Source organism: Juglans regia, chromosome 8, assembly GCF_001411555.2.
Source record: "Juglans regia cultivar Chandler chromosome 8, Walnut 2.0, whole genome shotgun sequence".
Classification (NCBI taxonomy): Eukaryota; Viridiplantae; Streptophyta; class Magnoliopsida; order Fagales; family Juglandaceae; genus Juglans; species Juglans regia.
The window spans coordinates 4571923-4595675 of NC_049908.1; the positions used below are offsets into that span (position 1 = coordinate 4571923).

General features: G+C 37.4%; 2 protein-coding genes across 8 annotated transcripts; both read right to left on the reverse strand.

The window, feature by feature from the left end:
• Positions 1-869: 869 nt before the first annotated feature.
• On the reverse strand, positions 870-8261 carry LOC109009316 (pentatricopeptide repeat-containing protein At3g18110, chloroplastic-like). Of its 5 annotated transcripts, none has more exons than XM_035693120.1 (6): positions 4497-8258; positions 4183-4383; positions 3771-3861; positions 2047-3265; positions 1331-1427; positions 870-1161 (listed from the first exon to the last, which is right to left on the reverse strand). In XM_035693120.1, exons 1-4 carry the CDS (start codon positions 8159-8161, stop codon positions 2726-2728), a joined length of 4497 nt encoding a protein of 1498 aa, XP_035549013.1. In that variant the 5' UTR covers positions 8162-8258; the 3' UTR covers positions 870-1161; positions 1331-1427; positions 2047-2725. The 5 variants fall into 5 exon arrangements, with proteins under 5 accessions (XP_035549013.1, XP_018845304.2, XP_035549014.1 ...); XM_018989759.2 differs by having other exon boundaries at positions 2037-3265; XM_035693121.1 differs by having other exon boundaries at positions 1154-1248.
• Positions 8262-8932: 671 nt separating this feature from the next.
• On the reverse strand, positions 8933-21500 carry LOC109003827 (endoplasmic reticulum-Golgi intermediate compartment protein 3-like). Of its 3 annotated transcripts, none has more exons than XM_018982137.2 (13): positions 21110-21496; positions 20157-20230; positions 19593-19676; positions 13686-13766; positions 12347-12427; positions 11896-11988; positions 10670-10849; positions 10450-10517; positions 10266-10317; positions 10004-10057; positions 9820-9912; positions 9591-9657; positions 8933-9485 (listed from the first exon to the last, which is right to left on the reverse strand). In XM_018982137.2, exons 1-13 carry the CDS (start codon positions 21249-21251, stop codon positions 9394-9396), a joined length of 1161 nt encoding a protein of 386 aa, XP_018837682.1. In that variant the 5' UTR covers positions 21252-21496; the 3' UTR covers positions 8933-9393. The 3 variants fall into 3 exon arrangements, with proteins under 3 accessions (XP_018837682.1, XP_018837683.1, XP_035549042.1); XM_018982138.2 differs by lacking the exon at positions 21110-21496 and adding an exon at positions 20472-20639; XM_035693149.1 differs by having other exon boundaries at positions 9591-9912; positions 21110-21500.
• Positions 21501-23753: the final 2253 nt, after the last annotated feature.

A 23753-nucleotide genomic window follows, 5' to 3' on the forward strand; every position in this document is an offset into this window, starting at 1 on the left:
ACATAATTAATGTGAAAATTTTCCACATCAACAGTTTGTCGAGTGTCTAAAAAATGAGTAATATTACATACAGTTATGGAGTGCGTAAGCGTCGTGCAGTCGTTTTAAAAAATAGTGAAGTTTACTATTAAAAATTTATTTTTTTCATGTGAATTCCATATTTATTCACTTTTTTTCAAAATAATTGCACAATACTTATATACTCACGACAGCAACTATCATTTCTCTTAAAAAAATAAGGCTTATATCTAGATTTTCTTGATAAAATTTGTGGAGTTTTCTTTTCTTTTCTTCCAGTAGAGTAGAATAAATAATTAGATTAAGCAAATTGGTGCATTGACCTTTGTATCCTACTAATTATAAGGGATTTAAAGAGTTGAGTTATTGTCATGAAAATCAATTTTGTTGTAAACTGTATCAACATTCTAATGTTGTCCTATTTTACTTAAGTGACGATTTTAATAAATCTTATTTAGTAAAATGCGATAACGAAATAATATTGTTTCGAACATTATTGCTGTATAAAGCATCACATACATGTAAAAAAGAAAAAAGCATCACATACATGTAATGTAATTCACGTTGCCTCAAAACAGACACGTTCTCATGCCCTGAGAAGAGTGGTTGGGGGCAGTAACAAGAGATAATAGCCTGCTTTGTAGCCTTATAAATAGGATTTAGAGCGACCCAAGAGAGGAGCTAAGCAAGCTGTGCTGCCTCTAATCATAAAATCACGGATTGGACTCCTAGACCGCCTTCTTTATCTCCAACATGCTTTCTTATGTGGGTGAGTAGTTTCACACTTTCTTTAAAAATAAAAAAGAGGAAGCTTTTTTACGAACATCTAACAGTAGTCTAACTGGATTGTGATTGATCTGTTGGACTTGGAACCTCTACATCTAGTTATTTTTTGTGCATTTTACGAGCCATAAAGATCTCTATATGTTGTTTCCCGGCTATCTTTTTCATATACAGCATTGAAAGCAGAGAGGGATCCTGATTGTTGTCGTCGGCGAAACAGAACATGGTCCGGGGCTTGCCTCATGTCATCATCTCATTGCAGCAAGCAATGCCTCAAATGGGAACATGCATTCCGGGGAGTATGTAAGTTCTTCGAATGCTACTGTGAATACCGCATAACTGCTTTTTGCCCTACTTTTCCTGAAAGGAAAGGGAACCATCGATATGTGCCACTGTCATGTCCTTAGACTGCTTTCAAATTTCTTTTTTAGTTGTTCCTCATATCCTCTAATATACACAAGGGCAACTATAAAACTACATCATGAGAAAGTAAATATAAGAACCACCTTGTGAAAAATAGAATGCTTACCAAATGAGAATGTCTGTAGAGCGAGCTACCCACCCAGAGCATTTCAAGATTGATGCCGGCTCAATGAAAAGCATCCACCAACTTGTTTGGAAAATTCCTTCAAAGTAAAGAAGTTTAACTGTAAGTGCAGCTAAATTACTGTCAGGAATCATTAAAACACATCAAGTTATGAAACATACTGCTTTGGCGTATTTTTGGTTCAGTCTCCCCAAATATAATTTATAAAGAGGTGTAAATGAGATCTCACGTTATTTAGGAGGGAGAAGATCTTGAAATTCATAATGATTCCAAGAGAACTTCGATTGTTAGCAAAGTTCTCTTGAAATATAATCCTACTAGGTATGGCTTGAGTTTTTCTTGGGTGGCTACAAACAATATCAGAGTCGATTCAAATCAGAAATATGAGACTTAAGTCGTGTCACAACATATTGAAATGACATGAGATATACAAGTGAAGGTTACATAGGAAAGTGGTGAATAAAAACTTGATGAATAAGATCTCACGTTGTCTAGGAGAATAAGTTCATTGACACCTATAAAATTCTAAAGCAGCTCTAATTGTAATCTTCACAAGTTCTTTTTAAATACAAGTCAAGATGCAACTTCAGTTTTTTTTAGACCGTTACATAATTCATTCCATTTATCTGGACCTTGGAACTAGAACAAGAAGTCAGGAAGTAGAGCTGGACTCAATAATGGAACCCACCATGGCTTACCTGTCACCAGCATTGTTGGAGACCGTCTTAACATTGACTTTCAGGGCTGAAGCTCAAAACAAGAAACTGCCATGGCTTAACTGTCATCAGCATTGTCAGCGACACTCTGAAGTGTCGATCTTCAATGAAAATGAAGAAGATACATGGATAATTCAAGGGATAGAACAATTTTTATCTTTTTTTATTTCTCCCCAAGGAAGATACAACAGAGAGAGGTCTTCTATTTGGGCTGATAAAAAATGCATTATTCCTATGCTCAAAAAGTGATTGTTCCCTTTCTTATGGATAAGGTTAATCAAAAACAGAGGACAACCCACATGAATAGAACGCATGAAAGGAAAAGTTTTTTTTTTTTTAGAAGTACATGAAAGGAAAAGTTAACATGTAACATGTCAAAAACCCAAAGATTCAAAGAATGAACAAAAACTTTTTAAAGAAAAATTTGCAACAATTAATAAAAGGAAACCTTTTTTCCTCAATTTTGCTTGCTTCCCGGGAAGTTCAATTGCATGTTTACTCATCTATCATATGATAGACAAGAAAACACCCACTAGCCTCAAGGCTTGCTGGTTCCATTCATAACATAAGTGAAATGGAAGAAGGAATAACTTAGTAAGACTACAAGAGATTCATGCCATCTTTTCATTTAGAAACTCTATTTCCAAGCTTGTTTTTCCAATCAAATCTCTTCAGCAGTTGAAAGCTGGGCTCTCGCAATATATTTCCTATTTCTAAGTTTCTTGTTCTTTTTCATTCTCCCAAACTCAGCCTTTTTCTTCAGTTTTTCCAATTTCTCTCTTGCACCTTCTATGTCAGCTCGAATAGCTCTCTCTCTTTTCTCATCCGATAGCAGAGCCAATCTGGCGAACTTCTTGGGCCTAACTAGTCCAAGTCTGTCAGTAATGTCCTTGAATGCAGGAACAAGGCCACGTCTAATGAAGCATCCTTCAACGAGCTTCATCGAGTTTGACTCAGGAAGAGATGTGGCATCTTTCAACTCAAGGTCCAAACAAAATGGTGAGTCCTTTAACCACATTCTAAGAGAGTGTGCCTTAGCAACTAGGAGCCCGCTTCTTGTTCTACAAGGCAGAAAAGGGGAACCCATCTCCCAAAGGCAAGCCTTCAGTGTGCTATTGAGTGAAACCATGTTATATTCTGCCGTCCCTGTTATCAGAACAACCGATTTTGGAGACTCTGGGTAACCCTGCAACGATGCATCCTGTCATAGTATTGAAAATCCTGTATCAGGAATGCTAGTGGTTCATGTAGCAGATCCCAGCAGTTAGGATTAAAGTTCTCCGTCAATTATGTAATATATTTTTGTCCATTGCATATTTTGAATATAATAAATATTACCGTATGTCCTCTGTCAAAAAAGGGGAAAAAATCTGATACTTGAAATTCTTTGTAAAACTAGTCTTTGATAATGTGAAAAGTAGGGTTTTGAAGCTCAAGATTTGACTTAATGACAGCAGCAGCAACAGCAACAACAATGTCGATGCTGCTGGTGATAATAAGTTATCCCAAAAAAACCAAAAACGCCTTGTAGTAATAATGACATTAATGTAATAGTATCTTTATTAATAGACACAAAAATGGGTGTCTCTAGCTTGAATACTTCCTATGTATACAAGAAGTAATAGCCACAAAAATGTATTCTAAACTTTTGACATGGGAACCCAAAGAGGGTCCTAAATTTAACACAAATCAAGAGGAGATCTTACCTGCATATGGTCAAGCCATAAAGTAAGACCAACAAGAGCCGAACCAGCAGACAACTTTCTAAAATCAGCACCCCAGTCCTTGTCAGCTACTCTACATTCAATGAACTACAAGGTATAAACAATCCTAATACTTAATAAAAAATTAAAAAAAAAAAAAAAGCAATCCTAATGGAAACAAATATACATGGGCATGCCCATATAAAAGCAACCCAATGTACTTGGCACGAAATAATTTTCACTTCACTACAAAGAGGTATGACTCTTTCAGATAACAAACTTGTTAATTCACTTCCACAGATTTTTCTTGGTTACTTCCAAGCCAATCAAGCATTAATTTGCACAAACAAATTTCTAAACAAGCTAAACAAATTAGATGAATAGATACTTAAGAACCCCATTTGCTAGCACCCACCTGAATACATTGTGGCAATAAATGTTCCTCTTGATCGCCAATTGGAAAACCCACGAAGCAGTAGCCCGGAGTTCAAATGCCCACAACAGATCCTCCAAAGCGTTGACAAAATTAAAGGCAGCATTGTCTCCCATGGGTTCTAGTTTCTCAAGACAATTGTCTACCTCTGAAACTAGTGACTCAGATTTTTCCATCAGAAGCCTACAAAACAATATTCACTTAGATATAGATACGCACGAAATGTACAGAAGAGAACAAAAATTCCGTTGTTGACACCTTGCCTTCATCCAAACATTTGACAAACTAATGATTACCTGATGGGAAGATCAAACCCAGCATCCCGCAGTGCATTTAAGAGGACAAGGACTTCACTTGTGCGCTCACACAAACTTGCAGCCCTAATAAAGCATGTCCATATTCTATGATCTGGCTCCACGCCTTCTTCCTTCATCTCCATGAGCTTTTGGATTCCAGCATTATAATCTCCATTCTTGACATAAGCATCAATAACTGAACTATATGGCAACGTATCAAGACTTAAGCCCGTTGCTTTCAAATTGTCAAGCACTTTTTCAGCTTCATGAGGCTGTCCAGAGCTGCCATAAGAAACCATGAGGAGGTGCATTGTCGCAATGGTGGGTTCTACTCCTGCCTCTTTCATTATGCTCAATAACTTTTCTGCTTTGGAATGTTTTCCAGAATTTCTATACATTTTCATCATTATATGAAAAAATGAGCGGTCCAATTTACATCCATTTGACCTCAACTCTTCAAAAAGTTCCTCTGCTTGTTCCAGCTGCTGCTGCTTGCCAAATGCTGCAATCATGCTTTTGTAGGTGTCCAACTTAGGTTCCAGACCCAGCCTTCTCATTTCATGCATCAGTAACAAACCTTCTTCTGGTCTACGATCCCTGCAGTACATTATAATCAAAGTATTGAAAGTATCATCATCTGGACTAATTCCAGCCTCTTTAATTTGCTGGTACACTTGAACAGTCTTCTTGAAATCCTCAATTCCTGCATATAACTTAAGTATAGAATTCCATATTAAAAGATCAGGTTTAAACCCTGCCTCTTCCATCTCTTCGACCATGGCTTCGACATCCCTTACTCGTTTTCCCTTGCAAAACAACCCAATCATAATCCTATAAAGATGCATGGTCGGAAAATAACCGGCAGCCTTCATTCCATGGTATATTTTCTTCACCTCAAATATGTCTCCAGCTTGAGTGAATGATTCAAGCATCAAAAGAATAGAACTTTTACTTATCTTAAAACCCATATCTTGCAACTCCTCAATTACCACATAAAGCTCGGTCAATCTCCCATCAACAATTAAAGCTTGCAATAGACCATTTATGGAATCTACAGTTGGGGAAGGGCCATCTCTCATCATTGTATTAAAAATAGCCCTGGCTCGCTCATAGCAGCCGCTTGCAGCATAAGCTTGTATTAAAGAATTCCAAAGCTTTCTGTCCACTGTTGTACTTTTTTGCTTAAGATTGCCGACCAAGCTTTCTGATTTCTGCCATAGCTTCAATTTCCCATATGCCTCAATAATATCTACATAAATGGAGACATTGTCAAACGAAATGCCTTTTGTTTCTGCCTGATCAACCAAATGGTGAGCAGTCTCGGGCAAGCCCATCTTACAATATATGAGCACCATAATTTGGTAAATATATCCAGAAGGTTCCACACCAAAGAATCTCATGTCAGAGAAAATCTGAGAAGCTTCACCAAAGAGTTCATTTTCTTTGCAGCCTTGAATCAGGGCTTCATAGAGGGTAGAACTTCCACTAAACGAACCAAACCCCCTAGCATTACTATATTCGTCCAAGGCAGCATTTAATTGATTAGCCTTGCAAAGTATCACAACCAGAGCTTCAGTTAACAGTTGCTTTGAGCCAGGAGCATGTTCTCTCAAGAATTCAAGCAATTCACGTGCTTCTAAGTGCCTACCAGACAAACTATACGAGCTCAAGATCGATAACAAATTATCACGGTCTAGTTCATAGCCATTGCTGATGGCAAATCTCAACATTCTAGCAGCATGGTCATAGCATCCCCCCTTGACAAGGATAGAAAAGATAACTTGTGGATTCATATTGCATACTTTTTCAATATCTCTGATCACTTTTTCCATGGCTTCCAATTTGTTGTCCCTCACAAGTACTCGTAGCATCACCTCATAAAGAGCATGATCCGGCATGAAGCCATCATGCACCATTTCCCGATACAACACTAATGCCTTCTTTGTCTCATTGAACCTCAGAAAGATATCCAACATAACTGAGTACGCTAGATTATCAGGTTTGATTCCAGATCTACGCATGCAATCAAATGTCTCTTCGGCCTCTACTAGCTTCCCCACTTTGGCATACGCACACATTAAAGCACTATAAGTCCGCAAAGTGGGTTTAACTCCAGCATTCAACATCTCTGACATCACATTTGCAGCCTCCATTATCTTACTTTCTTTCCCAAGCGAATCAATCAAAACTGTGTATGTAATTGCATCAGGATTTCGGCCAGAATTTTTCATGTCCTTGTAAAGCTGTAACGCTAAATCATGTTTACCCTGCTTTCCATACATGTGGATAACAGTATTGTACGTCATTTCATCATTACCAAACCCCACTTTCCGCATCTCTTCACAAATCTCCTTCACTTTCTCTACATTCCCTTCTCTCGCAAAAGCATATAACAAAGAATTGTACGTCACTGCATCAGGAAAAAACCCTTTTGATTCTAAATCCTTAAAGAGCTGCTCAGCTTTGCTAGGCAGTCCACACCTACCATACACTGAAATCATGGCATTATAGGTCCATAAATCAGGCTGACAATTATGCATCTTCATATCATTGTAAACCTTCATAGCCTCCTCCAAATTTGATTCACGTGAACAAGCACTGAGAAGGGTGTTGTAAGTAATTATATCAGGCCGAATCCGTGACTTCCTTACCTCGTTCAAGAGTTCAATGGCCAAATTTGGTACCATAGCACCGGACTTCAAACGGGCATTTATCAGGGTATTGAAGCTCACAAGGTCAGGCTCACACCCTTTTTTGCGAATTGTATCAAGCAGTTCTTTGACCTTGTCGAACCGGCCATTCCTTGCATAAACACCCATCATGGCATTAAACACTTGGACTGTATTACCCTCCGTAGGCTCCGCCCGGGTGAAAATTTCCACTGCTAAGGCTTCTTGATTAGCCTTTCCAAGAATGGACAAGATGGTCGCAAGCATCCGCGCATTCGGGGCGTACCAGTGTCGCAAATTTAACCACTCGTACACCTCCAATGCGCGCTGCCAGCTCGACAGGCCCACCCATTTCACCACAAAGCAAAAATCGGTGGGCGTCATCTGAACCTGCCGGTCATCCAACACATCAGCGACAAACTCCTCCGGTTTCAGTCGTATAATCCGTTCAGTCAAGAATTTCACTCTTTCCCTCCAATCTTTGGCTCTCTTGAGGGCCAATTTGGACATTTTCTTCACCCTAGTCTTGCTAGGCCTCCCCAACGCTTGCTGGTTTTCATCGTTCCCATTCATAGGCGAAGATTCCATACCATCCACCTCCCGGGTTTCTTCTTTGGCCCCAGAATCCAGGGTCTTTACCGGAAAACCGACATCCTCGACGACATGGGTCATTGTAGGAGATGCAACTGTGGACTGAGCCTGAGAAGATGGGTACGTCTCGGTGAATTTTAGGTGGGGCCATCTCACTGATGGAGAGGCTCTACTGTAGCAAAATTTCCGAGCACCACTCTCGTTACTATCATTAATAGTCTTAACATTCACAGGCTGAGAACAATTCCCGTTACTCTTAGTGGCGGTAGTAGTAGCGGCAGAATTCGAAGAGCAAGAAAGAGAGGTGGCTTTGCCTTTGCATTTGCATACCTTAGAAGTAGATGAGTCTTCTGAGTGCAGTATTAAGGGTGATGCAGAAAAGGTCAGCACTCCGGAGCAAGCCATGGCCCCAGACCCAGTTTCTCGGCTGAGGTGGTATGGTTCCCCTGCCGATGCTTGGGGGTAGATATTAACAGCACTTTGTCTTTTGCTTGGTGGCACGGGAGACGCAGCAAACGAAATCGGTGGACTTCGGGTCAAGTCGAAAAGGTGGGTTTCAAGTTATTAAAATTAAAAACTGAAAAAAATATTATTAAAATATTATTTTTTTAATATTTTAAAATTTAAAAAATGAAATTTTTTATTATGTTTTATGTAAAAATTTGAAATAATTATAATAATTATATTAAGATAAGATATCATTTTCCAAAACAAATCAGGCCAATTTTCTTTGAATTTTATTTCAATTTAAAAGTAAACTTTTTATCCCGACTAACACCATGAATTATTAAGTACTCAAAAAAGTTATTCATAAAATTAAATTATTTTCATAACATATCTTATGATGGAATGAGAATATCACTATCCACATTTTGAAATTACAAATTAAAATTACCGTTTTGAATCTTTGGACTAAAAAAATGTGCAATTTGCACTCCATTGCAGCCGGAGTATACCAGAATAGAGAGATTCCGGGAGATAGCTACCTATTTAGCACGAACTGCAAAACAATAGAGAGAATGCTGGGTCGGCCCAAAAATTCAAAATCGAATATCAGCAATGTATTTTAATTGTCTGGGTTTACCCAAGAAAGAAAGGGGAAAAAACCCCAAACATAATGGCCATGTTTCAAATTCAGAAGGTAATTGAACTATATAACTCACTTGTCCTCTCCCATTTCCACCAGGAGAATAATTCATAATTATACTTTGAAAAACTTGATTTATCCTCAACATGTCTCAGTTTGAAACCTCTGTTAGCTCGCCGACAATAAACGAAAAGACCCCATAAATCTTTCAACCAGGTGATCTTAATAGGTCCCTATCAAAAACTTATCATAACTATTCATGAGGTATTTAAGAAATTCCCACTATCCAAACAGCACCTGACAGAGAAGTTACAAACAGCTAAAAATGGGCAAAAAGGAGCTGTCACTAAGGAATTCAACCTTCTGTGACCAAACACGTATATGAGAACTCTTCAGCTATGAATTGTGATCACACGGGGGGGGGCCCATTCAACAATTTGGAGAGAGTCCATTGCATGGTTCCTCTTCTCTTAATTTAATCCCTCTCCATAAAGCCATTACTGGCCAAGCAACCAAATATAACTGCCGCAATTGCTAACCAAATCGATCATCAACTAAATTTGCCAATTTCCATCTTCTTCTTGATCGCCCTATGACCATGATATATAAATGAATCCAAGATTCCTGAAACAGTGAAAACTCCTGAACACAACAGTCAAACACCATTGTTATGCATCAAAACAAACATTCAAAAAGAAACATACTCTGTCAATAAACTCAAGAGCAAGGAGAATGTTCTGGAGTTACCTCCAATGATGGCGCACACATTAGTTAGGAAGTGTAAAAATGAAATATGCTCCTCCGTGAAAGTGACCTGCAGTTTGCAAGTCAGATACAAGAAAAATGAGCCCAAAAGTAAAAGTCCATGCCCCAGAATCAGACAGGAAAACTTTGCACACAATAGTTCCAGAACCATAAATATCTTTGAAAATTTGAATGACCTTTCTTGTAAATTGCCATAACGAGAAAATCCCACCTTAATTGGAGAGAGATCATAAAAGAAAAATACTCCTGGAAGAGCTTGAAAGTGGGCTTGTTCAGCACTAATAAAATGTTCAGTTACCGAAAACTGCAAAAGTCAAATTGAAGTTCGTGTCATGTCATGTTCTATATACAACAGAGAAGTCACGAATTAATAGCTTCTATGAGCTTAATTGCACCTGATTTGACTGGATAGTGTGCCCGCTCACATCCGTGTATACTGTAGGTACAACCTGCAAAATAAATAGCAAATGCGTAGAAGTCCTTAGAACCGATAGAGTTTCTCAATGATTTCATTAATTTTCACTCAATTAGCAGCATACATTTCCAACGGTAAGCTTGTTTAAATGTGTAAGCCTCCTTCCAAATCTAGAACTAGTATAAATGCACAAGACATTTAAAAATATTAACAAGGAGATTATTATCATCCAGGACACCAACCTTGATGAAATACTGATACATGCCACTTGGTGTTTGGTGTGTCCATAGCACACTGAAAGTTGGACAGAATAAAAGAATTTCATTTCAACATATACAATGTGACATAGAGAAAACGTAGAACTAAGTTTTTCGTACATGGGATGGCTCACTGGACTTGGATGAAAGAAAAGAAAAAAGTGCCTACCCGTCCAGAGGATTCACAACACCAGGGAAATAGTCTCCAAAAGTCAATCTATTGATCTTGTGACTTATCTATATCACATATATCACATTTATCAGATGCTTCAGAAAGAATGGTGAAGGTAAAACAGATGAAGGTTAGACAAAGGAAAAACAATAGCAAAGATAATGCATGGAGTGTGATCAATAAAAAATTATTAAAAAGCGTCTGGCCTATAACTTACATTGAAGCTATCCTTTTGAAACGCTAGCAGATCGTGTACATGAACGCCAGATTGATAGAAGCTTTTTCCAGGTGCAAAATGAAAATTTCCTGCCACCTTATTGACTTCCAAGAATCCATATATGTTACATCCTTCACCTTCTTCATCTTTAATCCTTTGTAGAAACCCTTCTCTTTTGCACTAAGTGTCACAAGAATTAAAGAATACTCAAACCTCATAAGATCAAAAAGAGAATTAAATGTTTCCATAGGAATTTCTAACAAAACAATAATATGGATAAAGATCATTGTGTTATAATGCAGAAGTTGAATCAACTAAGCCAAGGCAAGACTTTAGCTTGTTCACTGCATTTGCATGGGTCATTGTATGAGTGCAAGTTTTTGGTATTATATATAATACACCTTGCACCATGACCATTAAAGCATTCGGTATATGATGTTGGCATTGCATTGAACAACTCACAATGTCCAGAGCAGATAGGCTGACAGGTAAAGATTGCAGAGAACTGCTATACAATGTACTTCTGGTTTTATATGATTCAAATGAATCAAGTGCCCTACTTATGAGGTGTGCATAGTTCAGGCATGACAACATTTAGTTAATAAAAGGCAATACTTCTTGCATTTTGGTAAAAGCCCAAGTTTTAGGAAAAGGATGTTTAATTCAACCCAAGTCATTCTTAGCTAGTTAATATCTTCCAGATTCCAATACCAAACTAGTGGGACCAGTTGCTTGTTTATTTAGACAGAATACGTTTGTGGAATATAGATAAAGAAAGCTACAAAGAGAGAGGCCAGGCGGGTTGAAGCTGTCTATTTCAAGCATACCATTGACTAAAGATATAATACTAAAGAATCAAATAGTAATATGTACGCTTAATCAAATATCAGAGGAAATGAAAAGGGAAAAAATAATCTATAACTCCATATAAAAGTTTCCCAATAAGATGAAAAATAAAGATAAATATCGAGTACAATAGAAGTATCTATCATGTGTATGCTTAATCAAATATCAGAGGAAATGAAAAGGGAAAAAATAATCTCTTAACTCCATATAAAAGTTTCCCGATAAGGTGAAAAATAGAGATACATATCGAGTACAATAGAAGTATCTAAGTCATGTTATCCTTCCAGTATCAAGCAATTTTCCCATTCTCACAAGATCATTACAAAATATTTGAAGATTCAAGATAGATATTTCCAAATAAGCTTCCAGGAAAGACAAACCTGATCAATCACATCCGGGTTTGACATTCCCCAACCTTTCTTTCGATATGCTTCACGAACATCTTCACAGGAATTACAACATTCTTCATCTGACTGCAGTAACAGAAACAGGTGCAGGAGGGTGAGCCCAAAAACATAACACAGAAAATATGCCTCGTGGAAACAAATAACTAGCAACCATCCATATCCAATTGCATTTTTACTCTGAAACCAGTGATTTCAAAAGTGTTTGTGTCCATAATCTAGACAAAAAAAAAAAAACTAGAGAAGCATGTACTAAAATACTGAATTAATAGGCTGGCATTCATCCACTAGTCCATATGGTGATATTCTCACAATGCACAAACAGCTTCCAACAATTTATGTTCAACAAGCTACATACAAGATACAACTTCCAACGCTAGATTAAAAAACTCCATATCTGCAAAAGGGTCCACCCAGACAAGCATACCGTTTCTGCACCGTAACAGGAGCCACAATATGTCTCATTGTGCTCGAGCCTACCACCATGTCTCTGTAATGGCTTTTCAATCTGAGTTGAGCAAAAAAGGAATGAGCAGAAAGAAGGAAAAGATAAATGAAAAGGAGTGGAATTTTTTTTATAAAATAAATTATTAAAAGACGCAAAAGATGCAATCCAAGTACATAGGATGTATACAAGAAAGATACATATCTAGAAAGAGAAAAACATAGAATAAAATCAAGGAAATTAAGCCCGTTAAATTGTATAGAAGCTGTCTAAAGGAGGATAGTATTGTAAAAGTAAGTCATGAATTCCACCATCATCCGTTCACAATTCTTAAAACTTTTATCATTTTTTTCCCTCTAATTACACAATATAAGGCAAGAACCATTTTCCACCCTGCTGGAATTTCTGGGCTACCACCTAACCCTCTCCAAGAGTAAAAAGGTTTACTATTCTTATGGGCATAACCTGAGCCAAGCCAAGCCAAGCCAGCCCAACAAGAAAAATCACACCACAAACCACTAGCCATCTCACAGTGGATTAAAAGGTGATCATGAACTCCCCAGTCCTCTTACACATGCAGCACCGATTAATCACAATATTGACTTCTCTGTAGATTATCCATTGTGAGAATCCTAAGCAAAAAATGCAGCTCTCAAAGGTACCTTAGTCCACCACATACTCTTCCAAGTAAATTTTTATTTTTTTTCAAGTAATATTCTTCCAAGTAAATTATTATGACAAATAAAAACAATATAGAAAGCACAAACATTGAACATTCTTTTCTTGGAAGGCTCTTATTTTGATACCTCCAAAGTGACCTCCAGAGTCTCCAACAATGAATTGTTAGAAAGAACAAAGATGCATGAATGGAGATGATGTACTAGTGATAATTGGAATAAAATTATCTGATTCCCACAAATTTAAATTTTAAGTGATCCTAGAGACAGAAGGCCACACAAGATCAAAGCAAATAAATATTATTCAAGAAGGACCAAAGTGCCTAAGTACATTTTCATAGAGAAACTTATCATATGATTTTGATTTTTTTTTTTTTTTTTGATAAGATTCATATGATTTTGATTTTGGCAACCAAACACAGCAGAGAGAGTTTCAATTCCTGGCTCATCTAGGTAAAAGGAAGGTAAGAAAATATGGGTACAAAAGAACTACTCCAGGCACACATGGCAATAGTCACGAATCCGAGAGTCCATTAGATAAAATCCCTCCCGCCCACCCACAAATATAAAGCTCAGTTATATCCACAATAGCAAAACAGATGTTAGTGCCAAGAGATGAAATGAAGGAATACTGCATTACTAACCTTAGGAGCACCAATGCCATCTTGCCTTGATTCTATAACATTTCCATGAGCATCTAATCTTTTCTTGATTATGTCATGTTTCTGTAAGTAAAATAGACAAGCAATTAATGCTAATCAATGCTTTAACTAACACAAGAGATTGCTTAATTTAAGCAGTCTCTTGTGCTTTTCTGCACCTTGGTGCGTATGCAGAGAGAGAAGGGGGGAGAGGAAACACAATTAGAAATATCAGCATTTTTTTCTTTTGATAAGTAAAATAAGTATTATTAACAAAAGATGGGCAACAACTGCCAGTTACAAAAAAGTATGCCCTATTTACGAAGGCACGTTAGAAACTAGGAAATCATGGAGCTCCATGCCATTAAAGTCCACAGCAATGGCCCAAGTACAAAGAGTCCTAAAAAAGAACACTTTTAGCTTCTCCATCGATCTCTCCTTGTCTTCAAATGTCCTCTCATTTTGCTCCTGCCACAAGCACCACATAATACAAATAGGAATCATCTTCCAAATCTCTTTGATCTGGTGCACACCTCGTATAGATGTCCAACACGCCAATAAATCCACCACGGATTCCGACATAACCCATGCTAGATCTATCCTTTTAAACACCTCATTCCAGAGCGTCCTGGCTACCTCACAATGTAAGAGTAAATGATTCACCGACTCACCCCCTCCTTTACACATACAACACCAGTCTACGATGATTATCCTATTCTTTCTCAAATTATCTGTAGTAAGAATCTTGCCTAATGCCGTTGTCCACGCAAAAAAAGAAACTTTGGGAGGGTCCTTGTGTTGCCAGAGCCTTCTCCAGGGAAACTGTGCCTCTGGCACTTGTGCAAGGACCTTATAATAGGAACGAACAATGAAAACCCATTTTCCTGCAGGAATCCACCAGAGACTATCTTCATGCTGGATATTTGGACGATAAGAGTACAAAAAACTATAAAACTCCGCAAAAACCTCCATCTCCCAATCCTATGCCGCCCGGTTGAAATTGATATTCCAGTGAATACCCCCTCCTGAGATTCCCATAACCTCCGCCACTATAGCATCTTTGGCACTTGCTATCAGGAATATAATAGGAAACAACTCTTGGAGAGCACTGTTACCACACCATGCATCCTTCCAAAATCTGATCTCGGCACCTGAACCCACTTTAAATCTAGTGTGTCGATGAAAAACCTCCCACCCTTTTCTAATGTACTTCCATAGCCCCCTTCCATGTGCCCCTCTAACTTCTCTAGTACACCAACCCTCCCTAAACCACCATATTTATTTTCGATCACAATTCTCCATAGGGCTTCTGGTTCCTTGGTATATCGCCATAGCCATTTACCCAGTAACGCCCGATTAAACAACCGCATATTTCTGATGCCCAAACCGCCACTAGAGATAGGACGGCATACCTTCTCCCACTTGACAAGATGAAATTTAAACTCTTCTCCTATTCCACCCCACAGAAAATCTCTCTGTAACTTCTCAAGACGACCCGCCACACTTACCGGAATAGGGAATAAAGATAAGAAATAAGTAGGTAGATTAAAAAGTGTGCTTTTAATCAAAGTAATCCAACCCCCTTTCGACAAGTACATTATCTTCCACCCTGCCAATTTCCTTTCTATTTTTCAATTACTGTATCCCAAATCGAGCGTGCCCTCGGAGCTATACCTAAAGGTAATCTCAGGTAAGTCATAGGAAGAGGTGTTATCTTACAACCCAACGTGTCAGCCATCTCCCTAATATTATGAACCTCTCCAGTCGGTACCAACTCGGATTTATCATAGTTCACTTTAGACCAAATATTGCTTCAAAACGCAGTAGACATGCCTTCAGAACCCGCAACTGGTCCCGATCAGCTTCGCACATAATAAGCGTATCGTTTGCAAACAGCAAATGAGAGATAGTAGTAATACCCCTGCTTGGAGCACCAATTTGGAAACCCCTAATAAAACCATTAGCCAACAAAGCCAAGATCATCCTGCTTAGTGCCTCCATCACAATAACAAAAAGTAAAGGAGATAACAGATCCCCTTGCCTCAGACCATGAGAACTCTAAAAAAAACCCTCAGGGCTACCATTAATCAATACAGAGAACCATACCGTAGAGATACACCACCTAATCCAAGACCTCCACCTTTCACCAAAACCACACCTACCCAATAGATGTATGAGGAAGTCCCAGTTAACATGGTCATAAGCCTTTTCCATATCCAACTTACACATAATACCTGGGTTTCCAGCCTTCAATCTGCTATCCAAGCATTCATTGGCAATTAGAACCGCATCGAGGATCTGTCTTCCCTTAACAAAAACATTTTGAGGCTTAGTCACAATTTTTCCCAAAACCTCACTTAGGCGATTTGCAAAAACTTTTGAGATAATCTTGTATAATCCATTTACTAAGCTGATAGGCCGAAAATCTTTGATCTCAATAGCCCCGGCCTTTTTAGGCATTAAGGCAAGGAAAGTGGAGTTAAGGCTTTTCTCAAATTTTCCAAACAAGAACAATTCCTGAAACACCTTCAAAAGATCTTCTTTAATCACCTCCCAGCATTCTTGGAAAAAGCCCATAGAGAAACCATCAGGTCCAGGAGCCTTGACTTTTACTATTTTCCTTACTACATTAAATACCTCTTCCTCATCAAAAGCCCTCTCCATCCTTACCACATCCCCCGGTTCAATAATGTTAAACACCAACCCATCAAGAGTAGGCCTCCACCCCTCCTGCTCAGTAAGGATCTTCTCAAAAAAATCAACCACATGTTCTTTGATAACCTCTTCTTCTCTACACTCTACCCCCTCAATTTTCAACACCTCAATGTTATTGTTTCTTCTATGCGAATTTGCAATACTATGAAAAAACTTCGTGCTCCGATCCCCTTCCTTTAACCATAATGCTCTTGACTTTTGACGCCAAGACATTTCCTCCTGCAAGATTATCCTCTCAAGATCCACGCCCAATAAAGTTTTCTGTGCTTGTTCTTCCTCAATAAGAGGCCTCCCCTCTTGTAGTCTTTCTAACACCTGTATTTCCATCCACTTGGTATTTTTGTTCTCCTCCACATTGCCAAAAGACTGTTTATTCCATATTCTTATCTCTTTTTAAAACTTTCAACTTATTTGCAAAAATAAAGCTGGGTGTACCCTCAAACTGATACAAAGTCCACCATTGTTTGACCCTCTCCACAAAACCTTCTGATTTCAACCACATATTCTCAAACTTAAAATACCGTCTACCACTCTAAATGCCTCCACAATCCAGCAAGATAGGCCAATGATCCGAGGCTAACCGGCCCAACCACTTTTGCCATACGTCAGGAAACTGGCTTTCCCACTCTGGGGAAATTAGAAACGATCCAATCGAGTCCATGTATGATTATTAGACCATGTGGCAGGGCCCCCTGCTAATGGTAGGTCTAACAAATTCAAGTCAAAGATGCACTCTGAGAACTCCAAGTTTGCTGGCCTCAATCTTCTATTTCCAAAACTTTCACTTTGGAATCGAGCAACATTGAAATCACCCCCAATACACCAAGGGAGCTCCCACCAACAATGAACCCCAGCTAGCTCATCCCACAGTAATCTTCTATCCACATCTAAATTGGGCCCATAAACACCTGCAAAAGCCCACAAGAAGCCATCTGCCACACTTCTAAAAGAGCACGCTACCATATATCTCCTTATGTAATCATTTACTTTCTCCACCACCCGTCTATCCCACATCATTATAACTCCTCCCGATGCCCTCGAAGAAGCCAAATACACCCAATCTACATAATTACTACTCCATAAACTCCTCACAATCCTCCTATTAATTAACTTCAACTTCACCTCTTGTAAACAAACAATGTCTGCTTTCCACTCACGAAGCAAGTGCCGAATCCGAAGACGCTTTTCTAACTCGTTAAGACCACGGACATTCCAAGACACAATTTTTGGCTTCATTTATGAACAACCGACCCCTTCCCATTTACCCTACTCCTACTAGGGCTACCCTCCGAATTCATCGACCACATCAATCTTTTAACCTCCCGATTCTTCTTCAAGTCCCCCTTCCTTTTCTGTTGATACCCAGCTTCCATAGCAGTTAACAAAGCTATAAACTGCTCTTCATACCCCTCGCAATTAATCCCCACGAAATGTTGAATCTCTTTCACCTTATGTAATACCCAGTCTGAAGCTTGATTTGAAAAACAAAAGTCCAATGGGATTGGATCACCGATATTACTACTCTGAAATTTCTGAAAATCCTCCCCCACAGAAAATTCCTCTAAACCCAACTGATTGCACTACGGACTAATTCGTCCTCCACCAAGTGCATGAGGTCATCGGACTCCTCATCCCCTTCCTCCAACTCAAAACCCTCAAAGGGTCTGACAGATAAATCCATCGGATCCAAACCCATGCCTCCCATAGTTGTCGGTGAAATTTGGGTCGCCTTTGATGAAGATTCACGCATTTCGAACTCCTTTTGTGCACAGAACACCGGCGATGCCTCGTTGGCAACCTCGTCGGCGACCTTTATGGCTTCCGTCGGCGGTTTCTGTGCTTCCGCCGCCGCCTGTGGACTTTCCGGCAAGAAGCCGAGGCTGGATGTCGCGCCGCTGTGCTGGGTATTGCGTCGCTAGGCTGGATCTTCACAAACGGATCCTTGCCCACCAGCTTGGGCCTTAGGCTGAGACGGCCCAGCCCCTGCTGAAGAGGATGAGCCCCTCTGTGTCTTGGGCCGAGCCTACCCACTTAACTTCCACCAAACAGCAAGCCCCTTTTCTTTTCTCTTTCGTTGGGCCTCCTTTCGGATTTTACTAGGCCCACCCCCCCCCCCCCCATTCCCCTTTAGTCCACCCGATTCTCCAAAACGCCCCGTTTTCCTTTTTAATTCTTCCGTATCTTCTTTTTCCTTAAACATCCCAACAAATTCCACAATTTCAGCCATACCTCTCTGCAGATACCGCAACTGGCCTTGCATTTCCATCAACCGTCTTCGTACCTCCCACGCCTCCTGACACGCCGCGGATTTCTTGCCATGGGTATGGTTCAGAGTTGCGTCTTGACTCCACCTCCCTTGTCTGCTGTCGGAAATTTTCACTCCACCTTCCCGTTTCCTCATAGCGTTCGGCAACGACGAGGAGAGGGCTTCCTTATACGACCGTGACTGATACTTCACCGCCCCCTTCCCAATATTCAACTGACCTCCACCATTAACAGAGGCCTCCTTACCACTTTCTAACAATACCTCCCGCATTTTCCTCCAACCCCACCATTCTTTCCTTCTGGAATGCACAGTACATTTCTCCTCCCCCCCCTGGTTATACTTAGAGACTTCAAGATATCTTCCTCTACGGTTTGTGCAACGTTGAGCAATAAGACTGCAGTAGCCATCTCTAGTTGCCGAATACACCTCCTTCTTCTCCTCTCTTAAGCTTTCCTCTAACACCTTCCTCAGCCACTGCGTTGACGGTGAACCCAATAACACTATATGATCCGACTTCCAGCTTCTCTAGGTGACTTGTACTGATCCACCACCCACTTTTGACAGAATAAATCTTTTGGATTCAATCACCACTTCTATGGGATAACCCATATTGATCACCAAAATTCTTAAGAAGCAGTTAATGCTTCATTAGCGAAAAAGAACTTTCAGAAAGCAACGAGAAAAAGAAAATATGCATGTAGTACGGAGAGAGAAATTTGAGAGAGAGCTAGAAAGGTTAATCTCATATCAGCATTTATAACTACATTGAAAGAAAAAGAGAATATACATACATAGACAGGTTGTATATACTCAATCTTCTTTTCAGAAGAGGACAGTACCCCAATATCCTTTTTTTTTTTTTTTTATAAATGGCTTGTATATACACAATCATTGATGTAAAGTGCAAAAGTACAGCTTGCAAGGCCTACCACATCAAGGTGTTGCTCTCCACTTATGTCCATGGCATCGAGACTGAGTATAGAGCATGGAAGGGCAGCAAATGTGACATCAAACTGCAATTTCAAACATCATGTGGATCGCAAATCAATTACTCAAGTGGTTAATCGAAGTGCATTACAAAAGTACAAACTTTATTGGATGAATTACCTAATGATATGTAGAAAATAACTAATCACAGTCTCCAAGATTAGGTCTTTTTAATTGAAATAAATTTGGTAATTTTTTTATTTTTTGATCAGTAAACAAAAATTTATTGACATAAGAATAGGCAAGAGCCCAAGCATACCGGACATATACAAGAGAAACACCTAAGTGTGCTAGTTTAGTGATACAACAAATTCATGAAAATTAATGCCATGAAAATCAATTACAATTGACCAATGGAGTAATGTATTGAAAAGAGATTTCTAAGCTCATTCATTGACCGCTCTCGCAAGAGAGCAAGATACAATCAGAGAAAGTTTATGCAAAATCCTAGGGTTTCTAGAAAGGGAGCAAGAGGCTAGAATTTTTACAGAAGACAGAAACATTACGTTGATCCGTAGAGTTTCACCTCTGGAAGTATCTACTACAAGCTTTGTTTCAGTTACTGCATGAAGATACAATCCTGTAACCATTGCATGATAAAAAAAGAATAGTTAGCAATTTAGACAAATAATAAACTTTTTTATAAGTATTTAGACAAATAATATACATTCTACTCTTTAATTAAGTATATTAATAAAGCTAAAGAAAAACAAAAGAAAGAAAGAGATGAAGGAAACAAAATATCTAAATATCTGCTTCGAAGCAACAACACACTAGACTTCTAAAAAATCAGACATTACTTTATCATTGGAAGTAATTACCTAAGGAGATGAAGTGTTCATTCATCAGAACATTGTTATCTGTATCAGTTTGATTCTGTCCTTGGTCACTGATGACCAATACGCAAGAGAATGCAACAAAAGAAGTAAGCAAAACAAGCTAAGGGATGTGAATATGCGTCTGTCATTGCATCTATAAACAATAGTACATAGAATCCTCCAACTATTTTCGAATTGCAACGAAGGTTGGAACAAACCATCATTAGAACCTTCTGACTAAGTAGTTTTGTGGACCATTGCTTCCCAGCCAAACATTTTTCACAAGGAAGACCAGAAAAATGATGTCAAACCAATAAATCTAATATCATTCAAACCAATGCAAATTCTCCATTTAAAGAGAAAAATAGACTACATCCAATATATCAGAAATATGGCAGGGAAGAACCCTAAAAAAGATTCCGAGTCTTGGCTGATTATTCAATGATTCATCCTCTTGGTTACGACATACGATAAAAAAAAATAAGAAAATTCCAGCCTGTATTATTCTAATCAATTTCAGATCAGGGAGAAGACGTGCTTGTATCACAAAACTACAAGAGATTTAATCAGAGCACGGAACAAAAATTGAAACCCTAACAAAACAAACAAACGAATATACGTAGAAATGGAAAGAGAGTTACGGAGCTCGGAGATGAAGAGCAAAAGCATGACAACGGAAGAGACGAGAGTGATAACGCCACCGGAGAGCGTACGTCTGTAGAAGTCCTCGTTGATTTTCGGGTACGCGTCCAGGCTCCGAAGCTTATTGATAAAACCGTCCATTGCTCCTCGATCTAATCTTTACGTAAATAGAACGAACTACAAGTAAACGAAAATGAAGAAAAATAAAGAAAATTCCGATTGGTGAGCTTTAACACCCTCGTTGGTACTGACAACGGGTTTTTGATCTGGGAATAACTTAACAGGGGCGTTGAGGATTGTGGGTGAGGAGGCCCGACCCGGCCGAGGAACAAAGATAACCAAGAGCCCCTATGTAATCTACGAAGTTCTATTGCAAACCTCCGACAGAGGTAACGGAGTTCCGCATTTTCCGTATGATAACGTTGTCAAGTCTGTTCTTTCTAATTATAAAAGATATAAAAATTAGATAATCATAGAAAATCTTAATTTATTTAGTTATTTCACTTGGTATTGGAATGTAAAAGAATATTTATGATAATTTTTTAGGATTATTTATAAATATTTTGAGATGAATCTCGAATGAGTACTTTTTAAAATATATGTTATACTGAAGTTTGTAAAAGTGAATAAAGAGATCTAAAAATGTGTTTGAATACTATTTTTTTAACTATTTTTATAATCTTATTGTTGTAAAGTTGAGCAGAAATAATAAATAATTGAAAACTAATTTTTTAGGAACTTAATATTCTTCACTTCGAATTTTTTTGTGTCTTCTCGATTATCCTCAATACACTATTTTATAGGCACAAAAGGATAAAAAAAAGAATTATGAAATGGTGATATTTGAATTAATGAGATATATTTATGAATTTAAAAATCTCAAAAGTTGATATATTGACAAGGTAGAATTCTAAAAGATGAAATCTAATAATCATTCGTGAAGTTCATGCATCCATTTATAACGCTTCCCATTGAATAATCATAAATAAAAAATATATCTTGTTAAAATCTTGTCAAATAAAAATTTGATATAAAAAATAATGGCCAGTGAAAAATAGTACACAATTCTTGTGTATATTAGAATGCTAAATGATTGTTTTGTTAAAACATTGCAAAGAAAAAATAGTACAATCCGTATAATTTCTTTAGTTTTGCAACATTTATTTTATATTTTCTTTTTTTAAAATTTCGCGCTCAAATTTAGATAAATAATTAGGTAAATAATTGTTTGAAGAAATATATAAAAAAATTAGGATTTAAAGATATTTTGGTCAAAGTTGAAAACTTTAAAAAAAATTACAAAATTAGGCTCAGTTTTACCAAAATCATCTCAATCCATCTCATTTTATCTCATCATTATAATTTCACAAATTATCACATAAAATATAATAAATAATTCAAAATTTTCAAATTTCAAAATAATAATAATATTAAAAATATATTTTATTCAATTTTTAACTTTCATCTAAAATTATCTCATTTCATCTCAATATCCAAACCTCACCTAGAAGAACTCATGTAACTAAGCATGGTCTAAATTATTTAATTTGGTTAGTTTGGATGGTGGAGTATTTTGATAATATTTTATTATTATTCATTATTTTATTATTATTTTTTATCAACTTGTCACTATTATTTAATATTTTATTATTATTTTATTATTATTATTTTACTATTATTTATAGAATATCTAAAATCATATAACTACTCAAAAGCAACTTTAGTTCCATTGCTTGCCCATCTTTTGTTCTTTTTCTAATATTTTGTTCTTTATGGGTAAATAACCATTTCTTAATCCGTGTACAAAATACATCATTCATTTACAGAGGTAACATTGATCTTTTTCTCAAACAAGTGGCGGTCATGTATGGGCTTGGCAATTGGTATAATTTGAGATTAATGTTACACATTTGAAAAAGAGCAGATTTGATTATTAAAAATTAATTCTTTGTATATAAAATCTATATTTATTATTTTTTTAAAATAAAAATTATGTGACGTGATGCTTATATACTACAAAATAAATTAGAGCGGTGCTATTTCTACTGTTGGGAGCTTCCTCTAATGGTTTTGAGATGATTTTTTTTTATATATTTTTTTACATGTATTTTTTTAACATATTTAAATATATTTTAAAAAATAAAAATATTATAATATTATTAAAAAATATTTATTTAATTATTAAATAATAATAATAATAATAAAACTCACAGCGATAATAATTAACGGTAAAAATATGTCTCTGTCACATCCCAGAAAATTGAACCATAAAGAGGTCAGAGAAGGCCCATGCGTGCTTCCTTCTTCTCGAGGGGTCCATATGCCAACCCGAAATGTGGCAGTTTCTATATATTAACATTTCTCCAAAATCTGAATTTTTCTTTCAATAAGACTTACACATCTCATATCACAATTTATTTTATTTTTTAATTTTTTGTTAGTTTTATTTTTCTTAAAACAATTAAGTTTTTGTATTCATTATCCATATATCATACATTTTATAAGAAAAAAATAAAAAATAAATAAAAAAGATAGAGTGTGGTGTGTGAGGCTTATAAATATAATTTTTATTTGTATTTCAGACCAACTTTTTAATAGGCCTATCTAAAATTCACCAGATCATTATAAATATTATAAAATTCA

Bases quoted from the DNA above. Each gene is read 5' to 3' on its own strand.
- LOC109009316 (XM_035693120.1), bottom strand. From the start codon at position 8,161: ATGGCTTGCTCCGGAGTGCTGACCTTTTCTGCATCACCCTTAATACTG. The intron at 4,384-4,496 runs GTAATCATTAGT...ATTGTTTTGTAG, and splicing joins GGGTTTGATCTTCCCATCAG to GCTTCTGATGGAAAAATCTG. The intron at 3,266-3,770 runs GTAAGATCTCCT...ATACTATGACAG, and splicing joins TATGGCTTGACCATATGCAG to GATGCATCGTTGCAGGGTTA.
- LOC109003827 (XM_035693149.1), bottom strand. From the start codon at position 21,251: ATGGACGGTTTTATCAATAAGCTTCGGAGCCTGGACGCGTACCCGAAA. The intron at 10,850-11,895 runs GTTTGTCTTTCC...TGTGACACTTAG, and splicing joins ACCCGGATGTGATTGATCAG to TGCAAAAGAGAAGGGTTTCT. The intron at 9,913-10,003 runs GTGCAATTAAGC...TGACTTTTGCAG, and splicing joins ACACTATCCAGTCAAATCAG to TTTTCGGTAACTGAACATTT.